Source organism: Lupinus angustifolius, chromosome LG02 (genome assembly GCF_001865875.1).
Source record: "Lupinus angustifolius cultivar Tanjil chromosome LG02, LupAngTanjil_v1.0, whole genome shotgun sequence".
NCBI lineage: Eukaryota > Viridiplantae > Streptophyta > Magnoliopsida > Fabales > Fabaceae > Lupinus > Lupinus angustifolius.
The window spans coordinates 24147818-24165279 of record NC_032010.1 but is presented as its reverse complement, the minus strand read 5'-3'; the positions used below and the strand labels follow the sequence as shown (position 1 = coordinate 24165279).

Genomic DNA, 17462 nt, shown 5'->3' with positions numbered 1-17462 from the left:
TTTACTTTTCAATTATTTTGGTTCAAAAATGCAACTTTCGATACTAGCATTTCTCCCCAAAGGTATAGATTGAAGTCCTTATTTGTTTGAAGGGTACAAAGAGCTACTATGGAGTTGGCATCTTAATTCTTTAGATATGTCTTGCATTACTTATTGATCATTATGGTAAGATATGATAGTGTATTCTACTATTGCAGATTCCTTTTCACCAAACAGAAATGATTGTAAACTTTGTTAACCTGATTGAACAGGAAAATGTGCTAGCTGAGTCTAGGATTATGATTCCTTATTGATCTTGTATATCATAAACAAGAGATTTTGATAGGAATATGGTTAGTCACTGATCCTGATCCTATTAGTGTCATTATGTTACATTGGTACCTATTAATGATCTTGAAATTGAATCAGTAGATCATGCTTCAATAATATCTAGAGTGTTTCTAATGCTTTCAGGCTGAGCTGGAGGAGTCTGATGAGAAGGAAAGTCCTGAAATTGATGAAGCTAGAAGCACCATTGCAGAAGTTGAAAAAGTAATTGAAACAACTGAAGCTTAGGAAGGTAGTTTATTAATGCTTGTGATGAAGAATATTGGGTCTGTATTATATAGTTATTTTATTTATCATTTGAGTATATTGATATCAATTTAAACTCCAAATAATGCCCCCTTTAGTTATCACATTTTCTGCATATAAAAAATATGAACCAACAAATTCCTACATTATACTAATTTGTGTTCAAGGAATTCACTTTTCTTAGTGAAACACATTATTGTTCAGTTTTAACTTCATTTCTCACTATCTATACCAAATCACTAATATAAGCAATTATTATCAGTTGTTAGATGGCTGTTGCTAGAAACTAAAAATATTCATTATTGTGATTCTTAGTTGACAAACTCATAAGTAACCAAGCATAAGAATTCATAGAATTAAGGAAGGAAGAATTCATATAAATATGTAATACTCTGGATTTTGTGTTCACAGAATTAAGGAAGGAAGAATGAACATACACAGGGGTAACAAATAAGGGAAAGAATTTCCTGTTGTTATGTGAAAAAAATCTGGATTATACAAGTAGTCTGAAGCTGAAAAACTTCAGGCCACTTAATCCAAGAAGAGAAGTGGAAAATAGAGAGGTGAAACTAGCAAAAGCACCTTTGGCTAGCACTCAAATCAGAAGAAGAGAAGTTACAAGCACAGCAAGACTGGGCAAGAAGAAGCAGGCAATGACCTTGGGTTGTGCATTTCCCTTTGGTTTTGTTCCTGGGTTGGTTTCAGGGGCAGGGCTAGAAGCCTGCACCACCTTGGTAACAGGCGGCAAAGGTGCCTCTGTCACCTCAGAATCTGACAAAGATGGGAGCGGAGCCGCGGCCGGAGGCAAGTAACCTTTGTCGATGACTCCAAAAAGACCCCCTGGTTGAACAGGCTGCATGTAAATAGGTGTGTTCTTACCTAAGTTTAAGCATTTGTTTTCTGCAGTACAATGACAAAATTAGTACATCAGTATTCATAGGCAAAAGACTTCATGGTATATTATAACTTGCTGGCACTTACTTCTGTATCTATTAGCAGTTTTTGGAAAGTCGGTGATGACACCATCAATATCTGATCCCTGAATATAAGAGTTGATCTCCGTGGTTGCATCTGAGTAGAAATCCCACGCCTGAGATACAAACTCATTGCTGAAAGTTTCAACGAAAACCGATAGATTGGAAGATTTTAGTTTTGACACAGTATTTGTAGATGTGACAAGGAAGCTATCTGTAAGGGGAAATACAGATTTCTTGTTGATAACCACAGAACTAGCAAAGCGTTTTATATCATCAACAGCTGAAGTAGCAGCATCACCAACAGCCTCATCAATCTTGTATACACGCTGGTAATTGGTATTTTCCTTAAACTTGATTAGAACAGAGCTATCAGTGGATTGAATAAAAACTTTTTGGGCCCCTGGTTTATCATAACCTGCTTTGCTCAACGCGTCAATGACTAAATCGGTCACACCAAATCCTTGCTTCTCTGCAAGATATGCTGCATTCTGATAAAGAGAAGAATACAAATATAATGTTAATCAATAGAAAATGGAAGAAAACAATAAACAATTGCAGGAGTATGACTTTTGGTTTTGGGCAATAAGTCATTTGTTTTCTTGGTTTGAAAGAATTAACAGGCCAAACCCCTAATATATCTATATATATTCCAAGATAATCTTTGATGTAGCTGAACAAAACTATATAATGAACGCATAGCATCCAAATATATATGAGGCAGATGTGGTAAGTTGGTTAGAGAAACATATAATACTATTAATATTTCCTGGTTCCTGAATCATTCTGGTTTTTTGAAGCAACAAGGTGAGATCAGTCAAATGAACTATTAAATAAGGCAAGTGATGCGAACCATTCTTAAGCAAGTTTGTACTTATTCTAACCAAGTTTATATGTTCAAACAACAGCTGATAGAATGTATCCTATACAAGAATAAAGTCATGGACGGACATACCTCAACAATGATAACAACACCTGGTAGAGAAGTCTGGTTTTTTGTAAATGACAAGAATTCAGACAATGTTAAAAGTGACCCAACATTCTTATATTTTGGATTCCTGAACAAGCTGTATTTAGTAAAAGGGTTCAATATTGAGGCTGCAGAAAACAGAGAACAGAAAAGAAGCTGTAAGTAGTTTTTTATAACACTTCTAGTGTATTTTATTTCATCAAATAGCACATTAATAAAAAGAGCCTGTAGCAATGTATATGGGATGAATATTTTTATGCCATGATAATTTATGAGTGAAACGTTGATTATACTAAAGTGAAGTTGTAAGGTAATTTCCTCCATTATTTCTAAAATACACATCATTTTCATGTGTATATCCATTTCTCTCATTCTACACGGATTTTGGCTTATTTGAGGTATCAGTCAATGATGCTTTGACAAGTTTGGATTACCACCATGAAATAAGGAAATGTTGAAGAAAACTACAAAATCATCTTTGACTTACGGGTCAAGGATTTAATATCATCCCAGTTCAAGCTGAAGGAAAATATGCCACTGCCAGTAGGTTTGATTTCAGGGATAGTTGTGGCAAGTGTGCTGAAGTTTGTTTGAGCAACTACTGTACTATCTATAAGATTGATGGAGCTTGAGCAAAATGGTGTTCCATCCTTTGAAATTTGAACAGGACAGTCAAGAATATCCACACCATCTGATACAGCTTGTTTATATGCAATGTCTGTACAAGCAGGAAAATCTCCACTTGCTCCATATTTTGAGATAATCAAAGTGTTGTCTGAAACATTAGCGAAGTAAGACAAACATGTCAACCATGATGTGCCATACAAATCACACAACAAAGAAAATAAGAGATTAATAAACAACAAAATGAGAACAAACTCAAAAATCATAACAAAGATGTGGTATACCTATTTGCTTGGCATTTGAACCTAGGTGAGCAAAGCAATCTGCATCATAAGAAGACATAACAATATCTATTTAAAAAGTAATAGTATACACAAGCATTAAGATTAGTAGAATCCAGAACCAACTAATATGAGATACATAGTTAAGTTTTGGAAGGCTAATGAGTAAGCAATGCTTAAAGGACAAAGATCTTTACTTGCTTTAATGCAGTGACAGTGAAGAGATTAAAAACCATGATGAAATCATCTGAGTTGGTTGCTATATATATATATATATATATATATATATATATATATAGCTGGATACCTAACCTGCCTAACAAGGGAACCTAGTCTAACCCGGATCTAATTTAAAAGGTGGAAGCATGAACATAAGAGCTGGTAGGTGATTCCATGATTGGCTAATAAATTTTAGTAACCTTGTTTATATGCTGCACTAGGACAAGAAATCCTATATGACCAAAGTCAATATAAGTTCCACTAGTGTCCTTTCTTTGACCCAGGACTGTTTATAATTATCTTAGTGACATGCTCATGTGAATTTGTGAAGTGCAAGTATCAAATATGTGTTTACCAAGAGTGCAAGTTAACTCCTAAATACAGACTATAAATCCTTGCTTAAAAGATATTAAAATCACAAGACCAGATACTGGGACTTTGCTCATATTTGAAGTTTGAAATGTGTGCAAAGACAAGAGAGACAAATTTTTAGGTGGTTCACTAAAATGCTATGACCAACATGTCAGGAAGACAGTAGGAAAATTTCATTTAAAGGGTGCATCATTTCTGTTCTCTTGTATAAATACAAAATCTCATTACAGAAATTTGTAAGGGTTATTTTGGATGGAGGAGTTTGGAGGGGAATGGATGAGAGGGATAATTTCATTTGTAAGTTTAGAAAATTTTAGAATGTGCATAAGAATGAATAAGTGGCGATTGGAAGGTTGCAATTGCATGATAGTCTCTGATTTTACTCCTCTTCTTTTAAGGAAGTTCTCAAATAAGGAGAATGTTGACAAAGAATGATATTTTATCTACCCCTCCAAACTCCTCTAGCCGAACATACCCTCAGCGAAAAGTATTTTTTGTATCAAATCATGTGCATTTTATATGTAGCAGGCAAATCTGAAGAAATGGAGAAAAAGTATATAGAAAACATACCAATAGCCTCAGATGGAGTTATTGGGAAGTCAGATAGCAAACCATCAACAGAGAAGTTACCATTGTCTATGAATTGGAGAGACTCAGCAACAGGATCATAACTGTAATTATAGCTGAATGGAATATCATTAATAAAATCTGATGCATATACTTCCAGCCCCAATTTATGCGCATCGGTGACTAAAGATGTATGTGGTTGTAGATAAAGACTAGCATCTACAGGCCATATGTATCCCTTGGGAACAAGAATTCCGGAAGCAAAACTCTTGATAAATGTAAGATTTTGTAAGAGTGAACCATAAGTCTGGTTGGTTGATGGTTCTGTGTCGTCCTGTCCAAGAAACCTGAAGACCAACTTTGTTATTTTCGGGCTGAAGCGTGCTGTTATGCTTCTCAGAAAACCAACCTCTGGTGATGAGATATAATTGACAATAACTCGTCTAGAAACAGATAGTACAAAATTTCTTGTACTCAAGTTGTGTTGTGAGTAGAATGCATCATGCTGCAAAATATCAGAAAAAAGCAACTGTTAGTTTTAAAAACAAACATGATGACTGAATGAGGAGAATAGATTATGTCTTCCATTTACCTGAATGTTCAACCACAGCCCTGGTGGGGTTACTGCTGTAACTAAATCATCAACCGTAAGAATTGGAAGTTGGTTGCCATCAAATAAACTGTTTCGAGAATATACTCCCTGAGTCACTGTCCAGTAACAAGAAATTCTTAGCAACTATATAAAGAAGTAAAACATGTCTATGTATGATTGATATTATACATAGCCGATCCTAAGATCGCATACAAGGTGAAAGATGTATAAGACAGACTATATGGATCAACAATATACTAATGTTAATGTTAGGTTATGGCTCAGAGGCAATGCACTGTATACACTCACATGCAGGCTATATACTTGTTACAACGATTAATGGAGAGATATCAAAGGAACCAAAAGAGCGTACACGTGTTTTTCATTTATTTGGAGAAGGCATACATTACGTTGCCTAGAGAGGTTTGTATAAGCTTTAAAGAAGAAAGGGGTTTGAATTTCCTACATTTGAGCAATCAAGAATATGCATGAGAATAGTGACTATTTGCCCATGTAACTTAATGGTAGCGACACATGGGAGTAGTGACTATTTGTCCCTGAGGTCATGGGTTCAAGTTGCGGGAGACTCCCCATTGTGAAGAATAAAATACTGCAGGGAGTATTTAAGCTGGTGGGTGGCATGCTCATTGTATTCATGGGTCAGGTAGGTCGCATGTCAGGACTGGGGTTACCGATGACATGCTCAGTATATTCATGGGCCTGAGGGGTCACATGTCAGAACTGGGGTATTACAAATGCATTATGGAGAAAGATGGGGTATCTCTTATTAATTTATTATAGAGAAGATGGTATAGTCGAGCCTTAGATGGTTTGGGCATATGTGGATGAGACCTTAAGGAGAGCAAATCCAATAAAGATTAGTCCGATTTCAAAAGTCGGTAAGAAAAACAATAAGCAGAACAATTAAGAAAAATATTTTGTCAATGAACATGACATGATAGAACATTATAACATCTTTTTATATAAAGAAATAACTTCAAAGCTTAAATCAGCAAAAAAAAATATAGCAGTCCCTAGAAAAGGAATCAGAAAGTCTGTGGAATACTGAAAATATAAAGCAACAAAACTACATGTTTTTAAACTTACGGAAAACATTGGATAGGTCCTTGAGGGTGTAATCCACAGAAAAATAGCCACCAGTGGGTACACCATTAACTAGGTAATTTGTACTTTGGTTTTGGAAAATGAATGAAATGTCAGTAGCATTGTCAAGCTTGATATCTGGAAAGCAAATCCCAGCTCCATCTTTTGTTAACTGCACATCACACCATAGAACAACATCTGGTACACTTGTAATGATTGCCAGATTGTAGGCATACGCACTCGAGTCCGGAAATATCCCTGAAAAACCACCGCGTGCTATCACCAATGGTGGACTTCCTGCAAAACATGTATGAGAATCAATTTCACTAACTATAACCACAAGATGAAAGTTAAATAGATAGTTTCATTTGTTGAAATACAAGTCCTACAAGTCTAGATATACAAACAACTCTACTGTAAAACTTGAGCTATATTTATGCTGCCAAATTGTCCTTTTAATTCATTTTACAAGCTTACATGAATTCGGGAGGGATCCACTTACTCCAAGAGTAAGCCATCAATTCTAGGGAAATTCAATGGTTTGAATTAGTGGGTAAATATAAACCATTAGATGTTCATAAAATTGATGACTAGGATGGAGTAAGTTGAGCCCCACTCACATGAATTAGTTCATCAGCTAATTTTACTAAACACTTCCAATTAGATCAACCAACCAACTTGGTCTAATAGTTGTAAGGCCCCAGTAGATACCCAAATATATTAAAACGTCAAATATTCGATTCATAATAGCGACATTTATATGGAGGACAATCACGCACCCCGAAATGGATTAGTTCCTAACTTTTACAGGGTCATATAGCCTTGTAGAAGAATTTTATAGAGTTGACATTTGGCATTAGATTAAATCAAGAATACATTGAATTAGCAAGAAGCCAAATAGTCCATTTCACTATTCCATTATTATGTCAAGTTCAAACAAACCATTATTTCATTATTTTTGAGATAGTAGTATCTTTCGTTCCTTATTTAACTCAAGCAACATCAAACTCTCTTTCAAGTTTCAACACTATTTCCATCCAACCAACAATAACAAACAAATCAAATTAAGACATAACAATAAGAAACTTCATTCACTAGAATTAATTAAGCAACACCTCACTTTCATTCACTGAATCATTTCACTTCCACTAATCAAAGCTTATATGCATATACTTACCAGAGAGTGTATTCCAAGCGGTGGTGGTGTTTGATATCTGAGCTGAAACGGAAGCTATAAGGAAGAAAGAGTGAAAAAGAAGAAGAGAAAGAGCGCGTGAGTTCCACATTCCGGCAACCTTAGTAGATTCCCGGCAGAAGACGATGATTGAATACAAAACCAACTAACCAAACACCACTTCCTAGAAGATACTTAGAAAGAGAGAGAGAGAGAGAAATATTAATGATTATGAGCTTTTAATAACACCTATTCAATGTAGCACATCTTTACTTTCTTTCTTTATATACACATGCTATGCATGTCTACCAAACAAGTCTTTCGACGGAAAAAATATTTATAAGATATTATCGATTTGGATAGGATTATCTTCGGTGTGAAAAATATATGTGAGGAACATAAAAAATAAGTCTTTACCTTATTTAATAGATTATGCATTTTATTCAGTCAATAATTATTATTTCATCAAAAAATGATAGTTTTGTATATGTACGTTATGATTCCGAAAAATAAACTAAGAATAATTCATGTTTTAATTTTTATCATAGGATAATTTTTTATCCTAACCTAAAATTGAGTATGTTTTTAAGTCATAATAATTTCCAACTGATTGTTTTTAATAATAAGTCTAATTCAAAGAACTAACTACACAATTATTAGCTTCTAACTACCATCTTATAATTTTTAGTTAGCATTACAACTATATTCTCATAACTATATTTTTTTTTGTCAAATACAATATTCATCTATTTCAAATTTTATATTATATTATTTTACTAATTATCAAGCATATCACTTTCAAAATATATCAAAAGACTCCCGTTATTTTAAATACACATTACTATAATCTTTAAGAAATTCAATTATTCACGACTCATTATTTAAATAAATTAACATGGTTGGACTTTTATAAACCCATAATGTACTAGTAAGTGTGAAAGAAATTTTTTTATTGTCAATCTAAATATTTATTTATTTTAAAATATATTATTCATCTTTCATTTTCATTATTCATATTAAGAGTCAATATATTAAATATAAATAATAAATAATATTATGATAATTTAAAAAAAAAATGTGAATAAATAATAATAATAATAAGTGATAATAAATAGGTGGTGTAAGGGGAGGATTGGGGTTTGACGAATGTAATATGTTTAGAAAGTAGGGTCCACAACATGGTTGTCTCCCTCTGTCAATGTTTGACGTGGCGACTCATTATTGGTTTGTATATGTGATGTCATCCAACGCGTAATACAAAGAACAAATGTGGGTTCCACCCACTCACACAACAACAACGTGCAACCCAGATCATCTTCATATGTGTGAAATCAATATCTTATGTTATAGAATTTTGAATCCCTTTAATTAAGGTTTTAGTTTCGAATTTTGTGGATGAAAAAATATTTGTTGGGAGAGTTAGTCTCACATATTTGTGGATGTTTTCAAATCGGACAAGATTGCTTCTAGTGCGAGGATAGCTATGGGAAACCAAAAAAGGATTTGGAAAGAAATATTAAATTGTGAGAGGTTAATTATTTTCTCTTTTATTTAATGATTCATTTGACATTTTTCAACTATTTCATATTGTTTTTAATTTACAAGATTAATATGCATCAACTCTAACTTTTGTTTAGTAATTTTCACAAGTAGTGCCATTCATATAAAATTAATTTACACCACCACCTACTTGAAGGTTAAAGGGGATGTGAATCTAGAAGGGTATGTAAAGTTGAATTGGTATAAGGCTAGGCAAGGTGCAATTACTTCTCTAGAATATATTATATATGTTAAGGTTTAGCTATTTTAATTTTAATTGATCCAACACTATAATTTTAACATATCTTATCTTATTTTAACTTTGATACTCCAATATATATCACTTTTTTTTATATGCTCCACTTACCTTCTATGCTAAGTGGAGCTTACCTCTTTCAAAAGCTTCAATGACTATTAGGTGGTTAGTTAATTTGCTAACTTTTTGAAATCAATGATGATCAAATATGAACGGTTAGTGATATAATGACTATATCAAAAACTCTTATATTGTTAGTATAACATATTTTCTCTCTTACAATTATTGTTTTGAATTACAATTATTATCCTTTGTTGAAAGTCATTTACTTTTCTTTCCATATAAAGTTTTCTTTGATAATAAAGTATGAAAATAATATGCTTACTCTACAAAATTTACTAGAATGTGTACTGATTTATTACTTGAAAAAAATCATATGAATTTAGTTTTCACGGAAAGAAAAAAAACTAATTCTAAGTTTACTTTATTCATCAATATTTATAATACTACTAATTTCTTTATAAGCCCAATATCCATAATTAATTTTATGGTTTTGGTGTATCTGAAAAGATTATTCACTTTTGAAGTCCTTGATGCAGTATAAAAACAGAGTGATACAAAATTTTTGTCATGTGTCATGAAACCGTGTTTTATGGATATTAATTTGAATTATATCAATGTTCCAGCTTCATCAATGTTATATTTATTTTTTATAAGGTGGCTTAGTTGAAAAAATCAATCAAATTTTGATTCATGACATAATGATAATGAAAACTGATTTGGAGGTAATGGGTATTTCAAAGTATAGTGATGAAATGGAACTTTAGTTTACTCCCATAATAACAAAGACATTTTCTATAATGCCATTGGTTAATTGGTTGGAATGGGTCCCATTTTTTCAGATAAAGATATAAATGGAGATGGACAAAGAAATTGATTTTTTTTATTTATTAAACAAAGCATAAAGTAAACTCAATAAAACAACTTTTTGAATGTGAGAAAAGGTTTGTGTTAAACTTGAGCAAGACTAAGTCTAAGGTCTTTTTTATGCTATGTATGTTAAAACCTTTAAGTAGATTTTTTAGGTAATTAATTATCTTTTTTTTGTAGCGTAGTTATTTTTATGAACAAATGTTACTCACAGAAATCAAACTTTTGCCTTTTAATTTTTCTGGGAATATAGTGAAATGTTACACCACTAGACTAACGTCTTGTAGGTAAATCCTTGAATTCAGTTGTACATTTTGAATTTTCCTGTTTAGCCTTTTTTTAACAATATCACATTGTTTATGTTTTCATCCAATGGTTAATAATTATATATTTCATTTCTACTAATATTAGAACCACTATTGGTTTTTTTGGTATTATTAAGGGTATTTGTTCACTTTTTTAGGTAAGTAACTAATCCCTTTCGGGTTTGTAGCTTTCTCTCTCAACAAATGTCACTCTCAGAAATCAAACTTTCAACCTTGAAAATCCAATAAGATTTTACACCACTAGATTAACACATCAGTTCACGCTGAGTTTAAGTAGGCAATTTCCCCACCCAAATGACCCCTAAGTTTTTTTTAACAAGCACAAATTGGATTTCCTTGAACTCAATCAGGTAACCCAAATCAATACTTTTACACATGACACACTCAAATAATGTTAGAAACTAAAGTAGTTGCATTTGTCAAACTGAAAGATTTAATTTGCTTTTTAAAATTTATAGAAAATATCAAATTCCAAATATAAAATTTATAGTTTATTATGTGAAGTTCACCATAGCTGTTCGGTTGTCTCTCTCTTTATGACATATACAAAAAAAAAATTGAAGAATTATAATTTAGATGTACGGAAAATCCTATTTATTAGTAATTAGATATGAAAAGATATAAATTTGAAGTGATTGATGTATAAGTAGTTTCAGTTTTAACGTTCTGGAGGTCCTGTACGAGAAACAATTGATTCCTATTTTAACTACATGATATTTGAATATGTTGGAATGAAATTGACGGTTTCAAAGAAATTGTGTTGACAAAATTAAAATGAGTATTCTTTATATATCAACTATATGAAAATATAAATTAACGATTATCATTACAACTAACAAAGTATTAAATATTTCTAGGCTATAGATTAACAAAGAATAATAAAAACTATAACATATTTATCATTTAAAGATAAAATTAGTTGTATAGTTAAAAATATATTTGAGTCCTCATTAATTATGGGTCATGTGTTGCGCACTTACAGTATATCCTTATGTATAAGTATGTGGAATTTAATAACAACATTATTCTTTAAAGAATTTGAGACTGACACAATGGCTATATATTAAGAAACTAAACTTTCAGAATCCATGATGGCATGTAATTGAAAAACAATTTGACAATTCAAATAAACAAGAGAACCAACTTTAGCTTCAAGCTTCCAATAAATATACTAATAAGCCACTTGTGAACACATTGAAATTGACCTATATTGCGTGACTTAGTCACATGACCGGCCTTGGGGTTGGTTCGAATGGCGACCGCCCAAGACCCGTTTCTTTTAGGGTATGTTTGAGAGTTATGAGGGAAAAGAAATGAGATAAATCAAATGACATTACTTTTAGGATATGTATAAGTGTGTGGACATTAATAACAATGTTATTGTTAACTAGATGCTTATGGGGAAGGAAACAAAAAATCCGGCGTCATGTTTTCATTATTGACTCTTCAAGAAAATAACAATATAGATGAATAGATGGAAGTACAAGTGAGAAATGGGTGTTGCATGCTTTTGTAAAATAAAAACATTGTTTACAAATGTTAACATTACATTAGGATTATCATATGAGAATATTCAATTTGATAAAATACTTTTCTTTCAGAAACATCTCTTTATTCCATTTCCAACAGTGTACTAAATAAGGTAATTGCATGTAGTAACACACTGTTTCTTCATGGTGTGGTGGGGGCTGGAACAGAAGACAAAGGTGGTTCTGTCACATTTGTATCAGTCAATACTGGAAGTGGTGGAGCTGGTGGTGGAAAATATGCCTTTGAAATTTGTTGTATTAGTTTTCCAGGTTCAACAGGACTCATATAAGGTGGTTTTTTTCCCTCCTTAAGGCACAAGTTTTCTGCAACAAAAATAAGGTAAACAATGAGGGATAAATAGAGATTATAATAGAATACCAAAGCACAAGTTTTTCATGGCAACATTGTTTCTAATTTATGTATTAATTGCTTAACCAATAACCACTATGGCAATGCCTTGAGATGAATCATAGGTTCAACATTGATGCATGGTCCAGCATGCATCACTATCACATCATTGTCAAGTTCTAACAAGCACAAACTAAGTCAATTATCTAGAAAGGTTGTTCAGGATTGAATGTTTATGAATCTGTTTAGACTTACTTCTGTATCTATCTGCGGTCTTGGGGAAGTCAGTGATAATTCCGTTAACTTTGGCTCCGACGACAAATGAATTTATCTCGACAAATGCATCTGAGTAGTAGTCCCATGCCTGAGATACAAACTCATTGCTGAAAGTTTCTACATAAACTGAGAGGTTGTATGATTGTAGCTTTTTCACAGTGTTTGTGTAGTTAACTAGAAAGGCTTCGCTTCGAGGAATAACAGATGCCTTTCCGATAACCACAGAATCAGAAAATGACTTTATATCCTCAACAGCTGAATCAAGAGCATCACCAATACTATTGTCAACTTTGTATAACCTTTCATATTTGCATTCCTCCTCGAATATCTTCAGGACAGAGCTATGACTTGATTGAATCATAACTTTTTGGGACCCTGGCTTATCAGAACCTACTTTCTGCAAAGCATTAAGGACTGCGTTGGTCACGCTTAGTCCTTGCTTCTCTTCAAGGTAGGCTGCATTCTGATAAGGGACACAAAAATTTGAGATTTCATTAACATCGCTAAAGAAGATATATACAAGATGGAAATGACTCATCTTCTTGTTGGTGAGTTAACTATATTTCTTTACATTAATGTAATATAGTAGTGTTTATGTAAGAATTAAAGATACTTGTAGGTCGCGCCAACGTCAAAATAACTTAAAGATGCTTCGTAATATCCTATAAGAATATAAAGATCACAGGAGTGAATATAGAAAAGGACATACCTCTATGCTGATCAAAATACCAGATGTCTGACCTTTTGTCAAGGACAAAAAATCAGACAAGGTTAAAAGTTTCCCTTTGTTTCTGAACTTTGGATTTCGGTTCAATCCGAATCTTGAATAGGGGCTCAATATTGAGGCTGCAATGAAAAACAAAGTATATCAAAGCTTAAAGATGTTAACATTTGTTGTGAATATGTTTCATTTCTATTTTGTTCAAAATTTCCAAACTAAACCTGAAAATTGTATGCCAAAGTGGCAAGCTAAATCAATATTAGCATATTTGAAATGCATGCCAGAACAAACTTTTAAGTTATTTTAACTAGCACTGAAGAACATCATTCAACTTACGCGTCAAGTTTTTTATGTCATTCCATTTCAAGCTGAATGCATATATGCCACTGCCAGATTTAATCTCCGGAATAGTTGTTCTAAGGTTTGCGAACTTTGATTCAGCCACTGTTGTGCTCTCCACAAGATCTATAGAGCTTAAGCAAAATGGTATTCCATCCTTGGACATCTGAATAGGACAGTCAACTACATCTGCTCCATCTAATATAGCTTTCCTGTAAGACAAGTCGGTACAAGCCGGATAGTCTCCACTTGCTCCGTATTTTGAGATAATCAAAGTGTCCACTGAAGCAAGAACAATGTGAGAGAAGTAGGAACATGCCAACAATGATATAAAATATATGCTATCTCAGAAATCAAGCATATCGATAAAGAGCCAGGAAAACAGTATACCTTGTTTTGTGGCATTTCCCTCTAGACCAGAAAAGCAATCTGCAATAGAAGAGAACTCGGAATCTCAGTGATGCTAATTGTTACTAGAAAGTGAAAAAAATCAATTATATTTATGTGTGCATGTAACTAGTGTTGTTTTTTTTGTAGAACAAAAATCGAAACTTACTTATGGCTGCGGATGGAGTTATCAAAAAGTCAGACAGCACACCATCGACGGAGAATTTACCGTTGTCAATAAAAGCCAGACACTCAGCAAGAGGATCATAACTGAAATTGTAACTAAATGGAACATCATTAACAAGGTCTGATACAAATACTTGGAGCCCTTCTTTATGAGCATCAAAGACAATAGAGGTATATGATTGTAGGTAAAGGTCTGAGTCTACAGGCCATATATAACCCTTAGGAACAAGAATTCCAGAAGCAAATGTTCTGATATACGCGAGATTTTTCAAGAGTGAGCCATAAGTCTGATTGGTTGTAGGTTCAATCTCATTCTCCCTTAGAAACCTGAAGACTAATCCAGTTGTTCTAGGATTGAAGACCGATTTTATGCTGCTTAAGAATCCCACATCAGGTGATGAAATATAACTGACTGATACTCCTCGAGTAGAAAGAGAACTTAGAAATCTTTTGGTACTCAAGTTCTGTTGCTGGATGAATGCTTCATTCTGCATTTTATTTATAAAAAAAAGCGTATTAAGTCATCAATATAGAAGATTCATAATCAGGTCCTACATGCCAAAAATCTCAGGAGCTTGAAACAAGAATTATGTTATAGTACACCAAGAATGGGACACCAAATGCAGCCATGTATTAGATACAAAGAACAAATATTACTCCATTTACCTGAACATTCAACCACAAGCCAGGTGAGGGAGGTTTTACTAATTTAACTACATCTTCAACAGCGAGAATGCGAAAATGATTGCCATCAAACTCACCAGTTCTAGAGTAAACTCCCTGAAGAACTGTCCATCAACAAGAAATCAACAATGATTATAAGCATATCATGATTATGAATCTCTTATTCTGTTAACAATCTGTTTAAATAAGTCTTGACCCTTGTGCACTGGGCCGTCTTTTACATAAGCAGGTTATAGAAATAAAGATCGGGTAAACTCACGCGAAACGTCTGCTAGTTCAGTCAGGTTGTAATCAAAGGAAAACCATCCGTTAGTTGGAATTCCATTAAGTGAATAATTCTTGGCACTTGAAGGGTAAAGAAAGGAGATATCAGTGGCATTGTCCAGCTTCAAATTTGGAAAACAAATACCAAGTTCATCCTTTGTCAACTGCACATCACACCATAGGATCACATTTGGAACACTTGTGGCTAGTGCCAAATTGTAAGCATCTATGCTTGAATCTGGAAATATCCCTGAAAACCCACCACGTGCTATCACCACTGGTGGAGATCCTGCACAACAAATCCATTGAAATCAACTGAGCTTAAGAAATTATAATGCATTATGTGGTTAAGTGATGAGCTACATGCTCAGGTTCCTATTTTGTGCTCCTTAAATAGTCTTGTTAGGTAGACTCATATTAGACTGATTTCCAAAGTGATTTAGACTCTGATTAAATAGGAGATACCTCAACTTTCTTCCAAGCATTCAATCTTTATCCTATCTTATTTAATTGTTCATTCATCCAATGCAACATTTTTATATCTGCTACATTGATTTTATTCTCTTAATAACATTGTACCATCCAACACTCGGTCCATATAACAATGTGTCTTATAGCTATGTATTAAAATTTCCCTTAAGTTTGAATAACACATTTTTATCACATATGACACGTCATGCAAAATGGAATGATGGCCACAATTTATCCATCACATATTGTTTCAAATATAGAAAATTAATGACTTTATACATTGGTGTGATGGTTAGAAGAATGCAAATACAATTAGTATATATGACTATATGTATCAAATTGAAACAAGAGTTTATTAAAAGCACATGGAGTATAGCATGGAAGCAAATTAATTAGAAACACACCTTGCAATGTTTTCCATCCAGTACCAGGTCCAGAAGAAGATATCAATGCTACCAATGAATGAAGAATAAGTAGAACAAGTATATTAGAGAAAGCCCTGAAGTCCCTCATAATTTTCATCTTACAATATTTTTTCTTAGCTTCAATTTTCTGAAGAGACTTGTTAGAATTTATATATAGTGAAGTTGTCCATAATACCCAATTTCATTTTCTGTTTGGCTCATTCATAAAGAGGGATCAATAATGTTCAGTGGTATAGTATGGGAGCACATATGTTGTCCCATAGTTTATGTCACTCCATATGTCATAAGTTTCGTAAGTTTGTGATTGGTCAGAAAAATACTTAATAATTAAATTTTAACTTCAATATATTTTTTTGACCAATCACAAGTCCATGACACAAATTGTGAGACAACATATGTGTACCCGACATAGGATACCCTTACCCTTACTTTGATTACTTGGTCTACTATTGAATGGAACAAGTCTTCCATAAAGTCATTTTCATAGCAACAATTCAAGATTGCTTATAAGTGGTGTGTGGTTTCTTATGACCATGTAATTTAGAAATTTATGCAAATTTTGGGTTCAATCTTAACATTGTTCAATTGATTGGAGGAAAAAGCCAAGGAAGTAGAAATTAGAAAAAGTGAGTCAAGATGGTTTAAGTCAACTTGTTCTCTAGCTAGCATTAGCAGCAGCACCTACTAACTCACAAGTGCAATTCTCTGCCATTATCGTTACCATTTATATATGGATTTAATATGTGTATATCAGCCGTTAAGTATTTTTTTATACTGTCAATATCTATAATTTATATGTTAATTATAATCATTGATCTCAAACAAAAATAATACAAATCAATGATATAGATCTATTAGCTTCACGATAATATAAAAAATATCGACTAATATGTGAATATTCTTTTTAATTAAGAAAAACCTCAAAAATATAAATTTCTTATTATCATACAAATTTCATGCTTTTGTCCTTTTGCTTCAACTTGTGTATAGTAGCGATACTTACTTAAAAATCATTGGTAGCATTTGAACAACTCAAACTTAATAACTTTCAACGAATCAAATTGTTTTTTTAATCTCTTTTTCTTCTTTCATCTTCAACTTTTATCTCTATATAAGCATCTTAAAAGATCCATCATCTGAAAACCAATGTTAAAATGGTATTTAGAATCTTTATTTTATTTTAGGTTTCAATTTGTCCTTGTTGAAATTTTTTTAATGTTGTCCTTTACCTTTTTATGTTTCCAATTTTACCCTCCCGCTATGGATTTTTTAGTAGGTAACTTATTTCATATTCATATCATAGAAATTCGACAAAATCTTATGCAGATTG

The 17462-nt window shown here is 32.8% G+C and overlaps 2 protein-coding genes across 2 annotated transcripts; both read right to left on the bottom strand.

Annotated features, from left to right (window-relative positions):
- On the bottom strand, nucleotides 975–7700 carry LOC109342097 (glycerophosphodiester phosphodiesterase GDPDL3-like). Its single transcript, XM_019580108.1, has 9 exons — nucleotides 7454–7700; nucleotides 6280–6573; nucleotides 5173–5288; nucleotides 4584–5085; nucleotides 3426–3464; nucleotides 3005–3292; nucleotides 2503–2645; nucleotides 1555–2038; nucleotides 975–1473 (listed from the first exon to the last, which is right to left on the bottom strand). The coding sequence occupies exons 1-9, from the start codon at nucleotides 7560–7562 to the stop codon at nucleotides 1169–1171; spliced, it is 2280 nt and encodes a 759-aa protein (XP_019435653.1). The 5' UTR covers nucleotides 7563–7700; the 3' UTR covers nucleotides 975–1168.
- On the bottom strand, nucleotides 12173–16286 carry LOC109328540 (glycerophosphodiester phosphodiesterase GDPDL3-like). Its single transcript, XM_019562049.1, has 9 exons — nucleotides 16112–16286; nucleotides 15232–15525; nucleotides 14955–15076; nucleotides 14272–14776; nucleotides 14106–14144; nucleotides 13713–13997; nucleotides 13365–13501; nucleotides 12635–13118; nucleotides 12173–12354 (listed from the first exon to the last, which is right to left on the bottom strand). Exons 1-9 carry the CDS (start codon nucleotides 16227–16229, stop codon nucleotides 12173–12175), a joined length of 2166 nt encoding a protein of 721 aa, XP_019417594.1. The 5' UTR covers nucleotides 16230–16286.

Coding starts and splice junctions, on each gene's coding strand:
- LOC109342097 (XM_019580108.1), bottom strand. CDS start 7,562: ATGTGGAACTCACGCGCTCTTTCTCTTCTTCTTTTTCACTCTTTCTTC. Junction 5,086..5,172: donor GGCTGTGGTTGAACATTCAG/GTAAATGGAAGA, acceptor GATATTTTGCAG/CATGATGCATTCTACTCACA. Junction 2,646..3,004: donor TGATATTAAATCCTTGACCC/GTAAGTCAAAGA, acceptor TGTTTTCTGCAG/CCTCAATATTGAACCCTTTT.
- LOC109328540 (XM_019562049.1), bottom strand. CDS start 16,229: ATGAAAATTATGAGGGACTTCAGGGCTTTCTCTAATATACTTGTTCTA. Junction 14,777..14,954: donor GCTTGTGGTTGAATGTTCAG/GTAAATGGAGTA, acceptor AATAAAATGCAG/AATGAAGCATTCATCCAGCA. Junction 13,998..14,105: donor GGGAAATGCCACAAAACAAG/GTATACTGTTTT, acceptor TTCTTGCTTCAG/TGGACACTTTGATTATCTCA.